This window comes from Artemia sp. Qi Xiang Cuo, chromosome 5 (genome assembly GCF_049724085.1).
Source record: "Artemia sp. Qi Xiang Cuo chromosome 5, ASM4972408v1, whole genome shotgun sequence".
NCBI lineage: Eukaryota > Metazoa > Arthropoda > Branchiopoda > Anostraca > Artemiidae > Artemia > Artemia sp. Qi Xiang Cuo.
The window spans coordinates 20327415-20346802 of record NC_142798.1 but is presented as its reverse complement, the minus strand read 5'-3'; the positions used below and the strand labels follow the sequence as shown (position 1 = coordinate 20346802).

The 19388-nt window shown below is 35.5% G+C and overlaps 1 protein-coding gene across 1 annotated transcript in view; it reads right to left on the bottom strand.

Annotated features, from left to right (window-relative positions):
- Positions 1–17171, bottom strand: part of LOC148951934 (protein transport protein Sec31A-like) — a 55319-nt gene extending 38148 nt beyond the window's left edge. The window contains exons 1-2 of the mRNA XM_089088767.1: positions 17088–17171; positions 3876–4085 (exon numbers count right to left, since the gene is read on the bottom strand). Coding sequence (XP_088944893.1) covers positions 3876–4078 — 203 coding nt within the window. The 5' untranslated portion in view covers positions 4079–4085; positions 17088–17171. The remainder of the gene's footprint in view (positions 1–3875; positions 4086–17087) is intronic.
- Positions 17172–19388: the final 2217 nt, after the last annotated feature.

Sequence of the window (19388 nt, the reverse complement as noted above, 5' to 3'; positions counted from 1 at the left end):
TTTCTCAAAATTTTTGATTGAACGTGTTTGGTGAAATGCTGGGCGTGGTAGGGGTGTTAGTTACCCTCCAATCACTTTCAACTATTAAAAAGGGCAATAGTCCTTTCAATTTCCAATCGAATGAGCCCTTTTCGAAGTTCTCTACGACAACTCTTTTAATACAAAGTGCCCTGGTCTAAGACATAAATAATACATTGTGGCAACATCGTTCTTTAGTTAGGCAGCGCAATAGCGCTGCCTATGAGAATACTTGAAGTCGCGCTATCCTTCCCATACAAAACCCTTTTAACTAGATCCCCCCAGACGTTCCCGATACATTAAAGATACCCTATTTTGATAGCCCGAATGAGTAAACTGTCGTTTAGTTTTGGCCTCACAGACCCCCCATCTATAAAAACAAAATATGAAGTCCATTTGTTTTTAAAACATTCCAAAAGTTTCAGATTGATCCCTAAACGTCGTACCCAGGATGTTACATATATGCCATTTTAATATAATAGATGCATGATTTCTTTAAATTTAGCTTTGCCCCTCTCCCCAAGTCAAAATTTCAGGTCTACCTAATCCCCCAGCACCCTCTAAAAATCCAATTTAATTTCCCAAGCTGTTCCTAAATTAATGCAGATACGCTGTGTAGATAACCTGGGTATGCATAGTTTCTTTTGGGTTAAGATCGCCACTTCACCGGGAATGGATTCTGGTCCAAGATTCAGTGGCTCCCAGTGCCAAAGATTTTGAACGTACTCGAGAACAATTTTTTTTACCTTTTCCTTCTTCTCTGAGTCGAAATTGTAGGTTCACCCCCCCCCCTCCAAACAGCTCTTAAGATTTTCAACTTGATCCCAATAGCCCTTCCCTGGATATTGCTGGGACGACCTTTTGATCACCTGGAAACACATAGTGTCTTTTGTTTTACAACACGTTACTTAATTGTGACCAGACTATAGGTTCCATAGGGACTTATAATACAAAACCGTTTAGTTGGATAGAAGAAAAAACATTTTTAGCTCCCCACCCCTGTTCACTACCCAAGATCTTTATTTAAAATTAACTTGGTCTTTCTAACACTCTCTTAAAGTTTCAACTTGATATCCCAAGACATTCACAAGATACTGTAGATACTTTATTTTGATAGCTCGGTATCACGTAGTGCCTTTTGATTTAGCGTTACGCTTTTCCCAAGTCATAATCCAACATCTACTAGCAGTTACAATGTCCGTTCAACACTCCCTGAAAGTTTCGACTTGATACCACAAGCAATTCCCTAGATATTACAGATATGTTAGTTAGATAACCTGGTAACCCATTGCGTCTTTTGATTTACCTCACTACTAAACACTGCATAGATAATTATTTCCATTAGGAGCTTAGAGTGCAAACACGTTTTGGTGTATCAGAAACAAAATAGTTTAGCCACTCCGACATCACAAAATTCCTCTTGCCCCACTCTATCCCTTCCTTTTCCCCATCCAACTTGAAAGTTTCAATTGTTTTCACCAACCCGTTCCCAATATTGCAAACACGCAATTTCTTTGAACTAGATACATAGTGTGTCTTTCTATTTACTTCGCCCCCCCCCTTCCCCAAATAAAAATTTAGGTCAAGTAGATCAACCCCACCCCCTAACCCTCCTTGTAAGTCAAGTCAACCCCCAAGGGCATTTCCCGGACGTTGGAGGTAATTTAGAAATTCGTCTGCACATAGCATCTTTTAATTTATTTAGTTACGGGTGTCGTTTTCAGAGCATACCCAACTGGGAGACTAAAAGCTGTTAGCTGACCGGACAACCAAGATCAAACATGGCCACCTTTGCTTCTAAAACCTATCTGTGAACAATGAATAGTTTACATAACTAGGGCCATCACTCCAGAGGTTGTGGGGGTAGTATCGACCCCGGGGGGGCATACTTTTTAGACCTTTCAACGTTTCTGAAAAAAAAGGCTATCTCAAAATTTTCATCAGATGTAATGGAGTTTATAAGGGGCCGGCTAGCAGAGAAAGGCACTTTTGGCCCTTAAAGGGCATTAGAAAGTTCCATTCTAATCAAATGATTTCAATTTTTCTACAATCGCCCCTTTCATACGAAGAGGCCAAGGGAAAGTTTTTAGCTCTTATCTGGCCTGTCATTGGGCCCCGTTTGGGAAATTAGTACTTTTTTTGTATTGGGTCGCAATGGTGAAATGAATTAAAGATAAAATTTTGGGCAACATTTTCGGAAGGGGGGGGGACCGTGAGTAATTTTTTGTAGATTGCCTTTTGTCCTAAGAAATTAAAGCTCTGAATTTCGAACTAATCAGGGAAAAACTTTTTACCAGTTTCTAGGCCATCTATCACTGCTCTCCCACAACAGAATGTGAGTCAGAACCTTGCATAATTCCAATAATGAAGAAAATAAGGGAATTTTTGACACTCAACCCCCAAAAATTGATTGCAACCACCATTGGCAAAAAAAGCTTTTCATTCATTAGGACAATAAACACCCTGCCTTGCGTTTGTGCTTAACCATAATGGACTTGTTTAAAAAGAACAACTATAGTTTGTTTTATTTTTCACTGAAGTGTTTGTGTTTTTCTTACCTTTTTTGTATTTGTTTGTTTATTTTTTTTTTCTTATCTTTTTTCCCCGTTTGTTAAAGCTTTTGGATGCAAACCCAAACTATTATGGCTCCGATTGCTATGTGAATAAATAAGTGTATTTTTTAGTTCCATGTCCACTGTCTTATTTAAAGTTTTATCCGTTTCAATATTTTCATTTCATCTTAATTACTAGAGGAAAGGCAGTGTGGTCCAAGGAATTATTTAGAACATGCCATGTTATGAATGGTGCTATGCTTTTCCCCTCCCCGTAGAAAATCCCCCCCATGCAAAATTGAGCAGCCACAGAGAAATTATAACAATTAAAAATAATGAACAAAAGAAGGAATCTTGCTAATTACCAGCATTCCAAAATATAGGCAGAATATGCGGTGTAGTGTCTTATAGTATTTAGTTTTACACATTTTTTTTTCGTGTTTCTGGGGGGTTGAGTTATCATAACAGGCTAATTAAATTTTAACATTGGGGCTGTAGGGCTGATATCACCCCAACTTATTAGACATTTCGAAGTTTTTGAGCAAAACAGATATCTCAAAATTTGGTTAAATACGATTATATGGATTAAAAAGAGGGCCGGACAGCAGAAAAGGAAAAGGGAGAGAGACTGATTGACCTCCAGTAACTTTAGCCTTTAAAAAGGACACAAGAACTTTCAATTTTCAGTCGAATGATCCCTCCCAAGTTTCTAAAATAGCCCCTTCCATTTGAAGTGGGCGGGAAATAAGTTTTGGGCACTCTTACGGCCTTTTTGGGGCTGCATTTGAAGAGAAGCAAATTTTTTTCCTGTTGCATTGAGGTCCCCTTACCCGTAAGTTTCGTATAAGTGTCAGGATAATTGGAAATATTCAGCCCTTTTTTGAGCCCCTTTGTTAGAGGAGGGACCAATCCCTGTAATAAGTTTTTGTAGGGGGTCAACAATTGTCGATGTTTCAGTTGTCAGGTCTTTCTTTTCCGTGAACGGGTAGCAAGCCTGTGGTCCAACTTTGCGACAGCTGGAGTCGAACCCTAGACCCCATATTGCCAAGTAAAGATCAATCCACTGCGCTACCATTGGACTGTGGGAAAAGGAGGAGCCCAAGACGTGGTTTGATGTGCCCATGCATATAATAGCTATAGTAATTAAATGGAGAAAATAAATATAGAGCACCAGACAAAGAAAAATAGAAAATGAGGTAAAAATGTCAAACACAAACATAACCAAATCGAAGTACAGAATCAGCTCAACAGAACTATCTATGACAAAGGGGGGAAAACCACAAAGAAAGTCTTAGAACATATTACCTGTGATTTGATTTTACTGTGGCTATGGACTGCAATGAAATATTCTTGGAAACCAGATCTAACTCAAATACTTCAATAGCACTAGAACCGTTTGCTTCGAGCTCAACGAATTGTGCAGCAGTGCCACAAACCAGATAAATGGGACTAATGTCAGAAGGCGACCAAGCCACGTTTGCCGTCCTATTTATTTCCCTGATTTTCATGTTTTATCTAAAAATAAACAACATTTAATTGACAGTGCTCTTGATTTAAGAGGAACATGTACAGCAAATAGAAACAGGATACTTATCCTTATTTAAGTAAAGATATATATATATATATATATATATATATATATATATATATATATATATATATATATATATATATACTGTCTTTATAAACGAGCAATAATTGTTTATTGTATATTTTTTCTCGAAAACAGCTCCATATGTTTTGGAGGAAATTTGTATCCTGAGATATTCTGGCCTAAAAAAAACGATCTAGATGGGTCAGAAGTTTGAGAAAATTCGTTAAGAACCTTAATTTTGTGAAAACAAATATTTATGTAAATCATATCATACGTCATATTTGCCTCAGTAATGGTTGTATCGTTTTAGGTATCTGTGATGCAGGCAAAAGTATACAAGAAACAAATGATTGACAAGATATATGTAAAGGACGCCCTAGACGGTCAATCATTTTGATCAAAAGCTCCCGTAAATCGATCGATTAAAGCATGATTGACCATCTAGAAACCTGTTTGACACTTGAGTCAAGCGTTGACGGTGATTGATAGAAAGTTTGAATGACTCAATCGGATACCATCTAGGAACCTGTTTGACACTTGAGTCAAGCGTTGACGGTGATTGATAGAACGTTTGAATGGCTCAATCGGTTCCTAGACGGTCAATCATGCTTTAATCAATTGATACCCGGAAGCTTTTGATCAAAATGATTGACCGTCTAGGGTGTCCTTAAGCTGCAAAAATATGAATGGTGTTTCATCAAAAATCATAATTTTTTAATTGAAACTAGAGAAATACCTGAAAATTTTAAAAGAAGTTTTATTTTCTATGGTTAAATCCACTTATAGCATAAACAGACAGATATGACATAATAAAAACCAGTAAGCTTGCAGTTTTCAGCGCAAAAAAAATGAACTTAATGCAATTGAATAACCGGAATTACATCTATGACGAATGAAACATTACAAAAGGGACATGGCTCCTTTGTGTAATTAGTCTATTTACAAAAGACGTTTTAAGTAGTTTCATAATGCCTAGGGGACAAATGAACAACCTATACATAACAAGGGATTACAACAATTCAAAAACCTCAAAAAAGAAAAAAAAAAAAGAAATTTTAGACCTCGCATAGCTGCTTTTCAAAATGATTTGGATGATTATTGAGTTTGGAAAGTTGAAATTAAGAAATGTTCAGTCAACAATAAAAGAACAAATGATGCCGTAGCTGATAGACAACATGTAAAGAAGAAATTAAAAAAGAATTTATCCCTAACCACAGGCAGGATTGAACCCGCACACTATCATCCACTGTACTGTAACTAGGTATTCAATAATTTTATTTTGCCACAAAACTCTGTATATACACTGGATAAAGAAATCGTAATGGAAATGCCACTGTTTATTACAAGTCATTGGGACCCTTCAACGTCCTGTGGGTTTCCTGGGGAGCCTTTCATTTTCCCGAGGAAAGAGCAGCAACATGCCCAGTGCCCGGGCCCGGCTTCAAAATTGGCACCAGTTTGTTTTTTCTTAACTGGCATATTGATATTTCTGGCCAATAAAACAATCTAAAAAGGTCACAACTTTAAGAAGAATTTGTATTTTTTCCCAGGTTGGCTTCATCCAACCTATTGCGACGCCAAGACATCAGGAGGAGACTCATATTGTCTGCGGTTACAAGATAAGTGACAACGAGAATCAATATATACAAAACTGTCGCATAGCCATGCCAGGGCTGGCCTCAAAACCGGCTACATAATTTTTTTTTCTTCTTAAAACTGGCAAATTGACATTTCTGGCCACAAAAACGATCTAAATAGGTCACAGCCTTAAGAAATTCGTATTTTTCCCTGGGTGGCTGTATCAAGCCTGTGGTGACGTCATGACATCAAGAAAAGACCCAAATTGTCTGCGGTTAGAAGACAAGCAACAATAAGAATCCATATATAGAAGCCTGCCGCATGCTGATGCCTGGTGGCTGGGCCCCTGGTACCATATATATTAATATACATACATACATATATATATATATATATATATATATATATATATATATATAGAGAGAGAGAGAGAGAGAGAGAGAGAGAGAGAGAGAGAGAGAGAGAGAGAGAGAGAGAGAGAGAGAGAGAGAGAGAGAGAGAGAGAGAGAGAGAGAGAGATATATATATATATATATATATATATATATATATATATATATATATATATATATATATATATATATTATATATATTATATATATATATATATATATATATATATATATATATATATATATATATATATATATATATATATATATATATATATATATATATATATATATATATATATATATATATATATATATATATATATATATATATATATATATATATATATATATATATATATATATATATATATATATATATATATATATATATATATATATATATATATATATATATATATATATATATATATATATATATATATATACAAGTTCTTAGTAATCAGACTATTCTATTGACATTTCTGTCAAAAATCAAAAGTCACATCTGCTTTTTTTCTATAAACATATATATCTCTCTCTCTCTCTTTACTTTGTCATAGGATTAATGTGTTTATGCACAGAACGGGTTGTAAATATAATTGCCCAGTTTTAGGCCAGATGGGAGGCTAGAAGAAAAGTTCAGACATTTTGGAAATACCTTAAAAACCACTTTGCATTAAAAATAGTAGGTGCAAAATTCAATCCGCTAAAAACGCAGTCCACGAAATTAAAAACAGCAAAACAACTTCCATCACAAGAAAGCCAAACAGAACTTGATAAAAAAAAAACCTGGTAAGCCTAAAACATACAACTTGTTGATGCAAATAGGATGCATCCAAGATGGGGAAGTTTCAAATTAAAGAAGCTTCAGTTCTTAAAAACTTTCTTAGGCCTTCCTTAAACTTCTTCAAGCTTAAGACCAGCTGATTCCAAATGTCAACAAATACAAATTATGTTGCTAGTTAACACTAGTAGTATGAATGCAGACCTGGTGACACATACATACTGGACACTTGTTACCAAGCCTCCATAAAGGTAAGATAAAGAAGGGGGAGAACTTGATCCAACCTATAGGGATCAATCAAAAATACCCTCTTCCTACACAAGAGAAAAAACAACTTACAATCCGTTTAGGCATCCCCACTCTCCAGCAAAATATTCTGATATCCACCCTGGAATTATTGCACCCAGTCATATGCCCTTATATTGTCCTGCCAATACAGTTCTAGGAACATTCCAAATAAAAATGAAAATAGAAATTTACAAATCAGTTCAAAATAAATATATTATTTAAATACATCTTATATAAGAGCTATCAAAAGTACAAAAATGAAAAAGGTTAGGTTCAGCTTTAAGGATCGTCTGTAGGCAGTTGAGTTGCAACATATTCAGAAGCACTTGAAAAAGCCTCTGAAAACCCCATATAATCATAAAAATCCGGTTTTATATGTTTCACTTTTTGGGATAGTTTCTCAAGAAGATACTTAAGCCAGAAGACATTTGACTTGGGCTGAAAAGACTCCCAATTATTTTTATTCACTTCCCGCATGAGGTCATAAACACGAAACTGGAAATCATCACTGTCCTGATCAAACATTCCTTCATCTTTACTTAAATCACAAAAAGCAGTTACACCATAAGCCACGCCTCTTGACAGTGTGAAATCTATAATGTTAGCTTTGATGCCTTCACTAGGAATAACTAGGTCATCTACCCCATCAATAATAAATTCTATGTTATCTTTTTCAGTAGTTTCAACTAGAATATTTCCCAAATGCAAATCTCTATGCTCAAACTGGAGCGCCTTTTCAGCAACAGCAAGTGACATAGCTATTTGCATAAATATACTTTCTGCATGTTTATAGCTCTTAAAAGCAACAATATTATCTAAAGGTCTTCCACCATTTCTGAACTCCATAATTACATAAAGCTGTTTATCATCAAATATTTTGGGATGTTCATTGTCAGATCCTTTCTCAATATCATATGATTCCCAGGCAGTGATTAGAATATCAGAATATTTTCCCTGGACAATAGTACACTCAAGAAGAGCACAAAAACAGTCAGTTCTATTCTGCTTAGCTGAAGCATTAGAAAGCTGTTGAAGACCCCGGGAAATTATTATCTCTGAGAGGATTCCATTAAAACTTTTCTGCATATCTCCATTGATTTCAAACCCTCCTTCAATTGGAATAACTTTGTAAACTCGATCTCTAGCAAGAAACACTTCACCATAAACACCTTCACCAAGTTTTTTACAGCCTAATAAGAACTTCTGAGCAAAGGCCTCAAAGGACCCAATTGTTTTTTGTTTACACAGAGCCAAGATCTTATCTTTGTCAGAAATGGCTTCATTTGTAAGAATTTGAGCAAGTGATACACTATCACACTTCACTAATGATTGGCCATGTGATTTTTGCGAGTTCATAATAACACTGGATCTTCTACACCGAGAGTGCTGTACAGAAATTGAAAGTCGACTTGTCTCTCTTTTTGAGTCATTAAATACAAAGCCATCAGAAGTTCTATTATTCTGCTTCTTTGGAAACGCTACAATCGAATCTTGGAAATGACTGGTATAATTTGTTGGTTTATTAATAGAGAGTTTTTGAATAGACTCTTGCAAGCAAGAAACACTTCGATCATTTATTGTCTGTGAACATTTTATTTGACATGACCTAGTTTTCGAAACATCACGACGCGTGTACGACTTAGTTGATTCTGTTACAGAAGATGATCTGGTTTTTGCTTTGGCTTGTGGTCTAGATATTCCTGCAGGAGACTCGGAGAATCTTGCATTTTCTACAATTTTCATGGCAGATGTTCTAACACTGCGTTTTCGAACTTCGAAAGCTGGACATCTTCTTTGACTCCTTACGGTAGGCGAAAATTTTAATGGATTGCTGAGTCTATCAGGTGTACTAGTTACAGCAATCATTTCGTCTTTGCTGCCATCAAGAGAAGAAGGACTCAGAACTGCTTGAGGAGACTCCAAAAGCTCAGCTAAAACACTGTGATTTGGACTCAAGCTGCTATAGACTGAACTATGTTCAAGTGACAGCTTTTGGGTTTCACTTGGGCTATTGATATTGCAATTTGCAGGTCTTTCATACTCCATTTTTGAGCCCATTCTTTTATTGCTGCAAATATTTCTAGGACCTTTTATTTCAGTCATGTATGACAAAGTTTTACTAGTAGGACTTTCAAATAGGTCAAAAGACGAGTCTGCTTCTTTAAACTCAGGGAATACTTTTTGGGAACCATCTGATTGTCTTGAAGCTCTTTTTTCAGTTATATAAGACAGTTTTTGAGACTCAGGACTTTCAAAAATGTCAGAGGATAAATCTGCTTCTTTAGTTTGGATTGAGTCTTTTTTGTACTCATTTGATACATGTAGTTCTGTGGCTTCTTCTTCTTTTTCTTCAACTATCTGGTGCATAGTTCTATCTTTTCTCTGCATTCTCACAGGTTGAATAAAAATCTTGCCACTAGCATGAAGGGTAACAACAGAAGATCTTAAACCTTTTCTAGGTCCTCTTCTTTTCTCAGTCACTAATTCATCAAATGGGATTGGTGGACTTTCAAAAAGACTAGGCTCGCCTGTATCTTTTATATTTTGAGTTGTATCAGGACTGAAATAAGGGGATACTTCTCCTTCCTCTTCGAAGCCTCTGGAAACAGCTGGTGCATTCAACAATGCTTCAAATGCTTCATCTTTAGCAGTCCATGAAATCGTAGGTGCCTTTGCTCCATAGTCTGTTCTCACTAATTTTTTGTCAAGGCTCCATGTAGATCCTCTGTCTCCGCTGTTTCTTTCAGTCTTCAATTTTAGCCCAGTTTTTTGCTTCCCCCATGCCTTGGCCTTCATGTCAGGATCAGCACCTATAAGAAGACACAAGTGAACAAATTGGTCTATCTTTGGTGTCTGCAAGAGATCACACTTATCTTTCAGACAGCAGAGACAATCAACCAACTGTTCACTTAGCTTCTAAGTAAGTGTGATTCTTAACAATAGCCAAAGGTATGTGCACTTACATAACAAAACCAATATAAAAACGAGTTTTTGAATATACTATTTTTTAGTTCATTTTTTTAAGTAGCAGAAATTCAAATGAACCCAATAAATGTCAGGTATGCAAATACAAGAAAAGGGCAAGTTCCTGTGAGAAAAAAAAAGAAAGAAAAAACAGAAACCCAAACAGTATTACCAGGGTATTGGTAGCATTCTACATAGAATCACCTCAGCTGCCAAAAACCTTGAACTCTTAGATTTTAACAAGCTTCTGTGTATTAATTACCAACAAAAGATATCTTTTTTCCTTGAGCACTGTTCTTTCATCAATTTTCAAAAAATAAAGCACAGCCAAATATTGTGCCCTTGGAAACCAATCAATTCTTGAGCTATTTTTTAAGTTTAAATAAAATCTACAAAAAGGCTATTTTTTCCTTATTTTCCGAGTTTTTATCAGCGAAAATCAGAAAATAAAATTTAACATTGGTGCAAACAATTTTGATATGTTGACTTGATGCACAGTATACTGCAATTTTGATGATGGCCAAGAATTGAATCAGCCATCAAACTGAAGCAGTTTATCTTTTGCTAGTGTTACTGTCAAGCCTGTTTTGTCTTTTAAAGCGATTTTGGCAACAAAAAGAAAACAAAAAAAATATAAAAAAAAAACTGTCATCTGCATATCAATGTCTCCCATGCTTCTTATGCAATCAATTTAAACACACAAAGTTTTCTAATGAATGTAAAGAGCGAATTTGAAATTTAAAGCAATCAAAAATTATTGCTTCACAATTTATGCATCATATAACTATAAAACTGCTTCAAACAAACGAACTCAAAATTTTTCCTTACACTTAAATTTTCAAAAACTAGCAATGTACTGAAAACATAAACCCCATATACAAAAATTGACTATGTTTTAGAAGTAGAAGTCCTTAAGTACCCCCAGAAAAAAATGAAGTCTTTCACCAGCCATACTCTTGATAATTTTTAGTATATAGTATAAATTATCCAACAAAAATTGTTCCCATGTCTAGAAAGTCATTAAGCATCATATAAAAATGAGAGACTGGCTTCTAACCAGCCAAACTGTTAATAGCTTGTTATACAACTTTATAACTGTGAAAATACTCTGTAGTATTGTTTAAAACCAAGAACTAATAAATGAATCAACTTCTTTTTTCGCTTCTACCAAAACACTTTGTTCTCACATTAACAGCATAAAGATGTATGCCAACAGATACAAACACTCCTGTTTCATTCATTGGTGATTTTTGAAGAAATAACTACTTTGTGTGCTGATACCAAAAAAGGTGATTTTCAAATCCAGAGTGGGAGGGAAAAACATAGTGCAGAGGACTAGGCCCCCTGCTCTCTCAGGTGGCGTCTCAGGTACTTACTTTATATTACGGATATTTGGGACCCATTCATTATTCTTCTTTCATTCTTGACACAAAAGATCAACAAAGACAGACGAGTGGCGAGGGACACAGCCCCTTCTCAAATACCAATATTTTTACAAATATACCTTCTTTTTACAATTGACCCAATGTCTGTGTTTTTCCCAACTTAACCACTTTCACTCTCCCTGAACAAAACGTGCATGCTCAACTGACACACATTTGTGAGTACATGGTTAATCAGCACCTTTTCTGTAACAAACATAAACCTGACACATAGATAGTCCCAGGGCTGTGACGACACAGCCCTGGGACAAGAGAACATGGACTACAGGTCCCTGATCCACACCTAGTCAAAACTCCAATTGCAAATTGTTCTAACTTCCTGTTCTTGGCCTGTTCAAGATAGTATTGTTGCTGAAAGATCCATATATGTGTGTAATTTTCTTCAATAACGTGTGTATTGTTTAAACCATGAATCTGATAACAATCCATGTCTAAAAAAAGAGGATATGAAAGTTTGGCCTGGCTATGTTCAAGAAAAGCTTATGGACAAGCGTTAACCCTCCTATTAATGCCATATACAAGGAAAGATGAGATGAAGAAGCCAAAATGTTTTGTGAACCACCCATCACAGCAGTGACAGAGATACAAAATGACAGAAATAATGATGTTACCAGATTACATAGTTCCATCACAAAAGAAATTGAATATCTCTTTGAAGTGTTTATTCCAGACATCCCATAAAGAAGTAAAATTCTTTGGAACCAAGGTGAAAATGAAAATTCAAGTTATGTTAATTGTATAAATCAAAGCGTAGATATTTTATATATTTTTTTTACCTACTTTTTAAAATTGTTGTTTAACACTTAGTTATAAGAAAGCCATCCAGGGGTGGACTGGGTTGCTGGGCTACCTGCCACCTGGCAGTTGTACCCTCCCAAACATATGGCATTTGGGACTCTCAGGACAAAACCTGAAAAATCACATCTTAGATAAAGGATTCTTAGAGCACCCTCCATCATATTTCCTTTGTACTAAAATATGCCTTCTGAGCAAAAAATTATTTTTCTGTTGTCTTTTCAGTTTAACCCATTAGCACCCATTGTTGCTAATTAGTAACAGTTTTTTTTGATTTTTTTTTTTTTTTTTTTTTTTAGCTCATTGTTTTCTAGCTGAAACACCCTTAGTGTTCCATAGTTAAGAACAGCATCTAAACCATAAGACCAAATTTTCACATTCAGAATTATCAAGGGTGATTTTAGTGAAACCGGAAATTTTTAGAAATTTGACAAGGCTACTTCCAAGCTAAAGCTTAGCTGTAGTTAGAATTAATACTGTCTAAACTAGAGTCCTTGGCAAAGCCAGTTCATTAGGGAGTAGGATTATTGAATGCTATTTCTCAGTCTGCTACGAAAAATATATATGCCAGGGTTTTTAGGAAAGTGTTCCCAATTGGGAACAATGGGTAGAAAAGAGTATTGGTTGATGAGCTAAAAAAAATCATTTACAGAAGAGATCCAAACCATTTTGAAAAATTCAGGAAGCTTTTGCTGCATTAGAAGAGATGTCTGGCGACGACGAAAACCCTGCTGACATGATTATAACCCTCCTGACGTGGCTGAAGTGAGTGACAAAGTGGAGGGAAACGATGAGGCTATAGAAGCTGATGTATCCCAAAGTTTTCCACATGATGTTGCCGGCACAAAAGATATTCATGCAGCACTTGCTGTTCCTGAGCCCAATAGTTATGATCTGCCCGTCATTAGTCCAACTTTCAAGAGAAAAGCTAGGACTACTCCTATGAGTCAAGCCAATCAAGCCCCACAGTGAAAAAAAAACTTGCCAATCCTTTGTTTGCACCATCAGAGTGCCCCCAATAAATTTGCTCACTTGATAAATATGTCTGAGTATGAGATCTTGTCATTTCTTTGATATTTGGGATTTGATTGTCAAAGAGACTACCAGATATGCGTCAGAGAAAGGTGACTGAGGCTTCACTTTCAGCTTTAAAGACCTAAATACAATTATACTGCTGTCTGGGTATCATAAGCATCCAAATGAACGCTTATATTGGTCTAAGTCAGATGACTTGTATGTCCCCAATGTAGCCAAAGCCATAAGTAGAAACAGTTTCACTAAGATAAAGCAGTATCTGCACTTCATGAACAATGAAAATCTTGACCATGGTGACAAAATGGCCAAAGTCTGACCACTCTTAGAGATTGTAGATTCGAAGCTGAAGCAGCTTGGGAACTTCTGCAGTAAAATCCCCATAGAAGAGCAAATGATACTGTTCCAGGGGCGTCACAGCAGCAAAATGTTTATCACCGATAAGCCAATTCGTTTTTGCTACAAGGCCTGGGTATTAGCTTGCTCTCACAGCTACCCTTTCAACATCAATCTCTATCAAGGGAAAGCAGCAGAGCAGCAGTCATCCTCTTTGCCGCTCTGTACAAGAGTTGTAACAAAATTGCTATCAACCATTGAAGACCCATCAAAAAAAGAAGTTTATTTTGACAACTTTTTTACAAGCTATGACTTGCTTGTTCAGCTTCATCACCTTGGTTTTTAGGGTGACTGGAACAGTCCGTGAAAATCGCTTGAGAGGGTAATCTTTAGAAGAGCCTAAGACTCTGAAAAAGAAGGAGTGTGGGTTCTTTGATTTCAGACTGTCAGGAACTGTTTTAGCTGTCAAATGGAATTAAAGCAAAGGTGTATATGTTGCAACCAGCTTTGATACTATTGAGCCCAAGTTTCAAGACAAATGGTGCTCAAGCAGTGCTTGTAAAGACATATTCATCCCACAACCAGCCATTATCAAGAAATATAACCAAAGTATGGGTGGTATTGATGTCCTAAAAAAGGCCCTTTCTTACTATAGACCCATTGTGAGAAGCAAAAAATGGTAAGGATGATTGATCGGAATCTTCTGAGCATCATCAGCGCAGCAGCTTGGAGATTCTACTGCCACTACAATGAAAATTATGATGGAGGAAAATTGCCACAGCTAACACATTTGTGAAAAGTTGTGGAGGGTCTTTTTAGTAACAAGATTTTCCATCCGGTCAACACAGGGGGAGGGGTCCTGGAGTGCTACATATTATTCCAAAGAAGGCTTCTGTCCACATCATTAAGCCTGCTCCAAAGCAAGGCTGGTGCACAGTTTGCCACAAGAACACACGTCTACATTGTTGAAATTGAGGGTGAAACTGCACCTTCAAACTTGTTTTGAATCATTTCATGCATAGAACTTGAATACTTCTTGTTTTCTTATACTTTTTACAACTTTTTCTTATATTATAGTAAAAGTTGACAAAGAAAGATTATACCCAGATCTGCCCATTGTTCCCAAATGGAAACACACCATAGCACCAATGGTGAACATGCTGATTTATTTTTTGAACTAAAACGTTTTAGATTAGACCCCAGATACTTCTCTTGAAAAAAATCAGCATGGATTTCCAACTGGATCTAGACCTGGGCATTAATGGGTTAAACTGATTCACATACTATAATGGAAACACCATAGAAGAGAGAAAATAGAATCTAGGTTTTTTGATAATGGTTATAAAAAAAAGTTAAAAAAAAAATATTATATTTTCTAATCTTTAAGCTACTGCATCAAGTTCTCAGAGTATCCCGACTTCCAAAAGTGTATTATACAGATCAGGTTGGTCATTCATCCTGATTTTAATATGCTTTTGTATTTAAACTTATAGCAGCAAAGAATCTTAAAAAAGCATTATACTGTACTACAAGGCTGTAGAACTATGCAAATTGTTGACTTTTAAGAAGGCCTGAAGGCCTAATTGAGACCTAACTTTCATTCACAACAATGTTTTATTAACAACTGTTATAAAAATGCACAGACTTGTATAAGGTTACTGAGTGTAGAAATAGCCTAAAAACAATATAGGCATGGCGAATTTCCCTAGTTTTCTAGGGGATGATGCGGCACTAGACCCTTAAGGTCCAAACTGGCGGTGCTGATCTCCGTTTCGTGGTCCTTCAGCCAGGAAGGGCAATGGGGGGCTGGGGGCCAGCCAACCTATGCTTTTGCAAACCCTTCTAGGGGAGAACCCTTTCTAGGGGAGGCCCCCCTGATCACCAATTTTGTGGAGTTCAAACCCCCTTTTCCTTACACACCTTCCAAACGCTAAACTTCCTGCGTCTGCTGAACTAAGCGTCTTGCTTAGGGTGTCATCCTTCTTCCCCTGCATAAGAGCTAGGGGTTTGAAGCCTTCTTCACCCCACTCCCGGCCCCTGTGCTCAAATGAATTTGTACATCTTCAGTATCTCCTTTCATACATTGTAAACCAAAGAGAATTCTAATTAAGTAGGCTTTTTTCACACTTACAGAGAGAACAGATGGCGCTAATAAGGATGTGAAGTGATATTGTAAACATTTTGAAAAAAATAGTTTTAACCTGCTAACGATAAGTATTCCCTGCTGTTAAATAGAAGAAGAAGTATTCCACAGTTGCTCTACAATTAATATATGAAAAATACAGAAATAGTTCTAGTAGTTTTTTTCTAAATTCCATTTCCATAAATATTGACAAATATAAACATAAATAGGGACAAAAGACTACAGACTACAGGTCCCTGATCCAAACCTAATCATAACTCCAATGGCAAGATTTCTTTTCAGAGAATGTAGGGTAAAATTCTACTTTAGCTACTTTTGGCTATCTTGGGAAGGGGTTAGGTTAAGAAAATGAGACTTTCAGGGATGGGTCTACAGGCTAAAGTATGTCCCGGGAAGGTATTTTGAAGTACCTACCTCCACTCCTTCTCCCTCTAAAGGGTCATGAAATTTGCCTACATGACAGGTCTATACCCATTGAAATTTTGACAAAACAACATTTTACCTTAATTTTTAGTTATCAGTTTCTTTTTCTCTGGCTTTAGCTCTGAAAATGCAATTTCAAATATTTGATCAGAATTTTAAGAGATATAAATAGTTTATTTCCAAAATTTAGGAAATTTATTTGCATATCTTTAAAACCTTATAAATTGGGATTGAGCAAAGTTGTGAAGCTGAAAACAATTTTGTTGTACTTCATTTAAGCAGAAGATCTATTTTGCTAGGTTTCACTTCTATAACTCACATATTTTTAAAGGTCATCAAAGGTCAGGACCGTCTAGAGGGAGAAGGAGTGGAGGTGGGTACTTCAAAATATCTTCCCAGGACATACTTTAGCCTGTAGACCTATCCCTGAAAGTTTCATTTTCTTAACCTAACCCCTTTCCAAGATAGTCAAAAGTAGCTAAAGTAGAATTTTACCTGCGCATAAGTTCAAGTTGCTCAAGCAACAAAAAGAAAGTTCAACCAACCCCTTGGGGTTACTTTTATCCTTTTAGAGGTAGGCTCTTCAAAATACCTTCTCAGGACATACTTTGGCCTTTAGACCTATCCCTGAATGTTTCATTTTCCTAACCTAACCCCTTTCCAAGACAGCCAAAAGAAGCTAAAGTAGAATTTTACCAAATATTAAATAAAGCGGTGAGATAAATAAAGATGGTTAAGCTAACCTGCTTATAAATAGGCTAATCTAGGTTTGCAATGCTGATGATTTTTATATTTTGCTTTGGTGTATTCTGATTGGTTTAATTTCAAATGACGTTACAATCTCAACTGTAAAAAAATATGTAAATGTCGTATCATTACTATCCGTTAAAAATATTTGTATTTTAAGAAATTCAAAATTGTTTTCTGTAACAAGGTTTTTACATAAAATAAATTAATTTAACAAATAATTTTGTTGTATCGATATTTTCGTATTTATAAACTTAAGTATAAAAACAGGTAGCAGCAGTATATTATATTTTCAGAAATTCCGATAGTATCTAGCGTTTCACAAGAAAACTGTGATAATTATAGGCTGGTATCTTAATTGATATAGTAGAAGTAAAAAGAAATTGTTATTACAGCAAAATAACTATTTTAAACGATGAAAAACTTAAAATTATAACTGATAATATACTATTTTTCTTATCTGTTGCTATGTCCAAAAAGGACTACTGAAAAAAAAGGACAGGATAGCCAACTCCCTGGATCCAAGCCTCAAACAGGGTCAGTGTGGTGTTTTCTTTTTCAACTTAAGAATTAAGTTTTTACAGCCAAGGGAACAGAAAACAAGGATATTTGGTCCCTGGGAACAACCAGGGTCGGATCAATTAGGTAAGGGGCCCAATTGGAAGTTTTTGCGGGACCCTATCTATATATTAAATTTTAAGTAAAGTTTAGACTCAGTATATATGTATATATATATATATTATATATTATATATATATATATATATATATATATATATATATATATATATATATATATATATATATATATATATATATATATATATATATATATATATATATATATATATATATGTATATTTGTATGTATGTATAATAATAATAACATTTATTCACCCGCCATCTACAAAAATAGATTATAGTGGATCACTACAAAAAGAAAAGAAAAGAAACTCAAAAAGATAAAGATATAACACTGAGTGTAATTCAAAACACTCAAGTAAATACAGGTGAGAAACATCGTCTATCTAAATTAACTTTTAGCCCTGAATTATTTCGAATGATAGACCATTGTTTGGATGGCTCCTTAAGACCATAATTTTCAAGGCGGGAATTCTTATAACGCTTGGGTATGTACAGTAAAAATTTTGCAAATTTAAAGCAGCACTTTTTGATGTTTTCAGTGTCTCTCACTGACAGCATGTGGGATGCACTGGCAAAGTAGGTTGTGTGTGGTTTGGCACACTGAACAAAAAATCGAAGTAAGAGATTTCCTGGAGTAGCGTCCACGATTCAGCACTACAGACGCATAAGCATATTTAATGACTTTAGTTGGTTTCTTAACAATTGCTTGTCTAGTTTTAATAATTGTTTCCGCAATCATTATACCAAGATATCTCCGCTCTGATACTGTAGGGACAACATGATTTCCGATAGTGACAAGATCACTTTGCAGTTCATTAAAGGACAAAAATTCGCACTTATCAATATTGATAGAAAGCCCAATAGATTAAAAGTCACTTAAGAGTCGACTAAGGTTCTTTTGTAAGTCTGCTTTGAATCTACTGAGCAGGACGTCATCAGCGTATGCCAAGTAAGATAGGTCAGTGCCATGCAATAGGAGAGAGGGCGAGATACGGCCCAGAATCTTGGAGATGGCATGTTTGAAAATAAGAGGACTTAGAACGCTGCCTTGCCTTACACCTCTTCTGATTTTTACAGGATCTGAAATTTTACCTTTGCACTTGGCCAACAAAGTCAAATTTTTGTACCAAAATTTCAGAGTACTCACTATGCTCGAACTTACTCCATTGTACAGTAGAGCATTCATTGCTTGCATGTAATTGACGCTATCAAATGCTTTCGATATATCAATAGTGCACATATACAGAGGCCACTTTTTTCCTTCCGAGTCCATAAGTACGTTAGCCAGAAGGCGATGAGCCTCTGGGCACCCGAGATCTTTCTGGAATCCAATCTGATTGTCCCCAAAGTGTCCAGTATCAAGCTCAGAGAAGATCACATTTTCAAACTTCTTGCTCAAGATGCATGAGACGGTTATGGGTCTATAATAATTGCATTTGTTTAGATCTTTTCTTTTTTGGCGACAGATGAAATGACCCCTTTCAGGAAAGAGTTTGGAACAAAACCCCTGGAGATGCATATACATATATATATATATATATATATATATATATATATATATATATATATATATATATATATATATATATATATATATATATATATATATATATATATATATATATATATATATATATATATATATATATATAT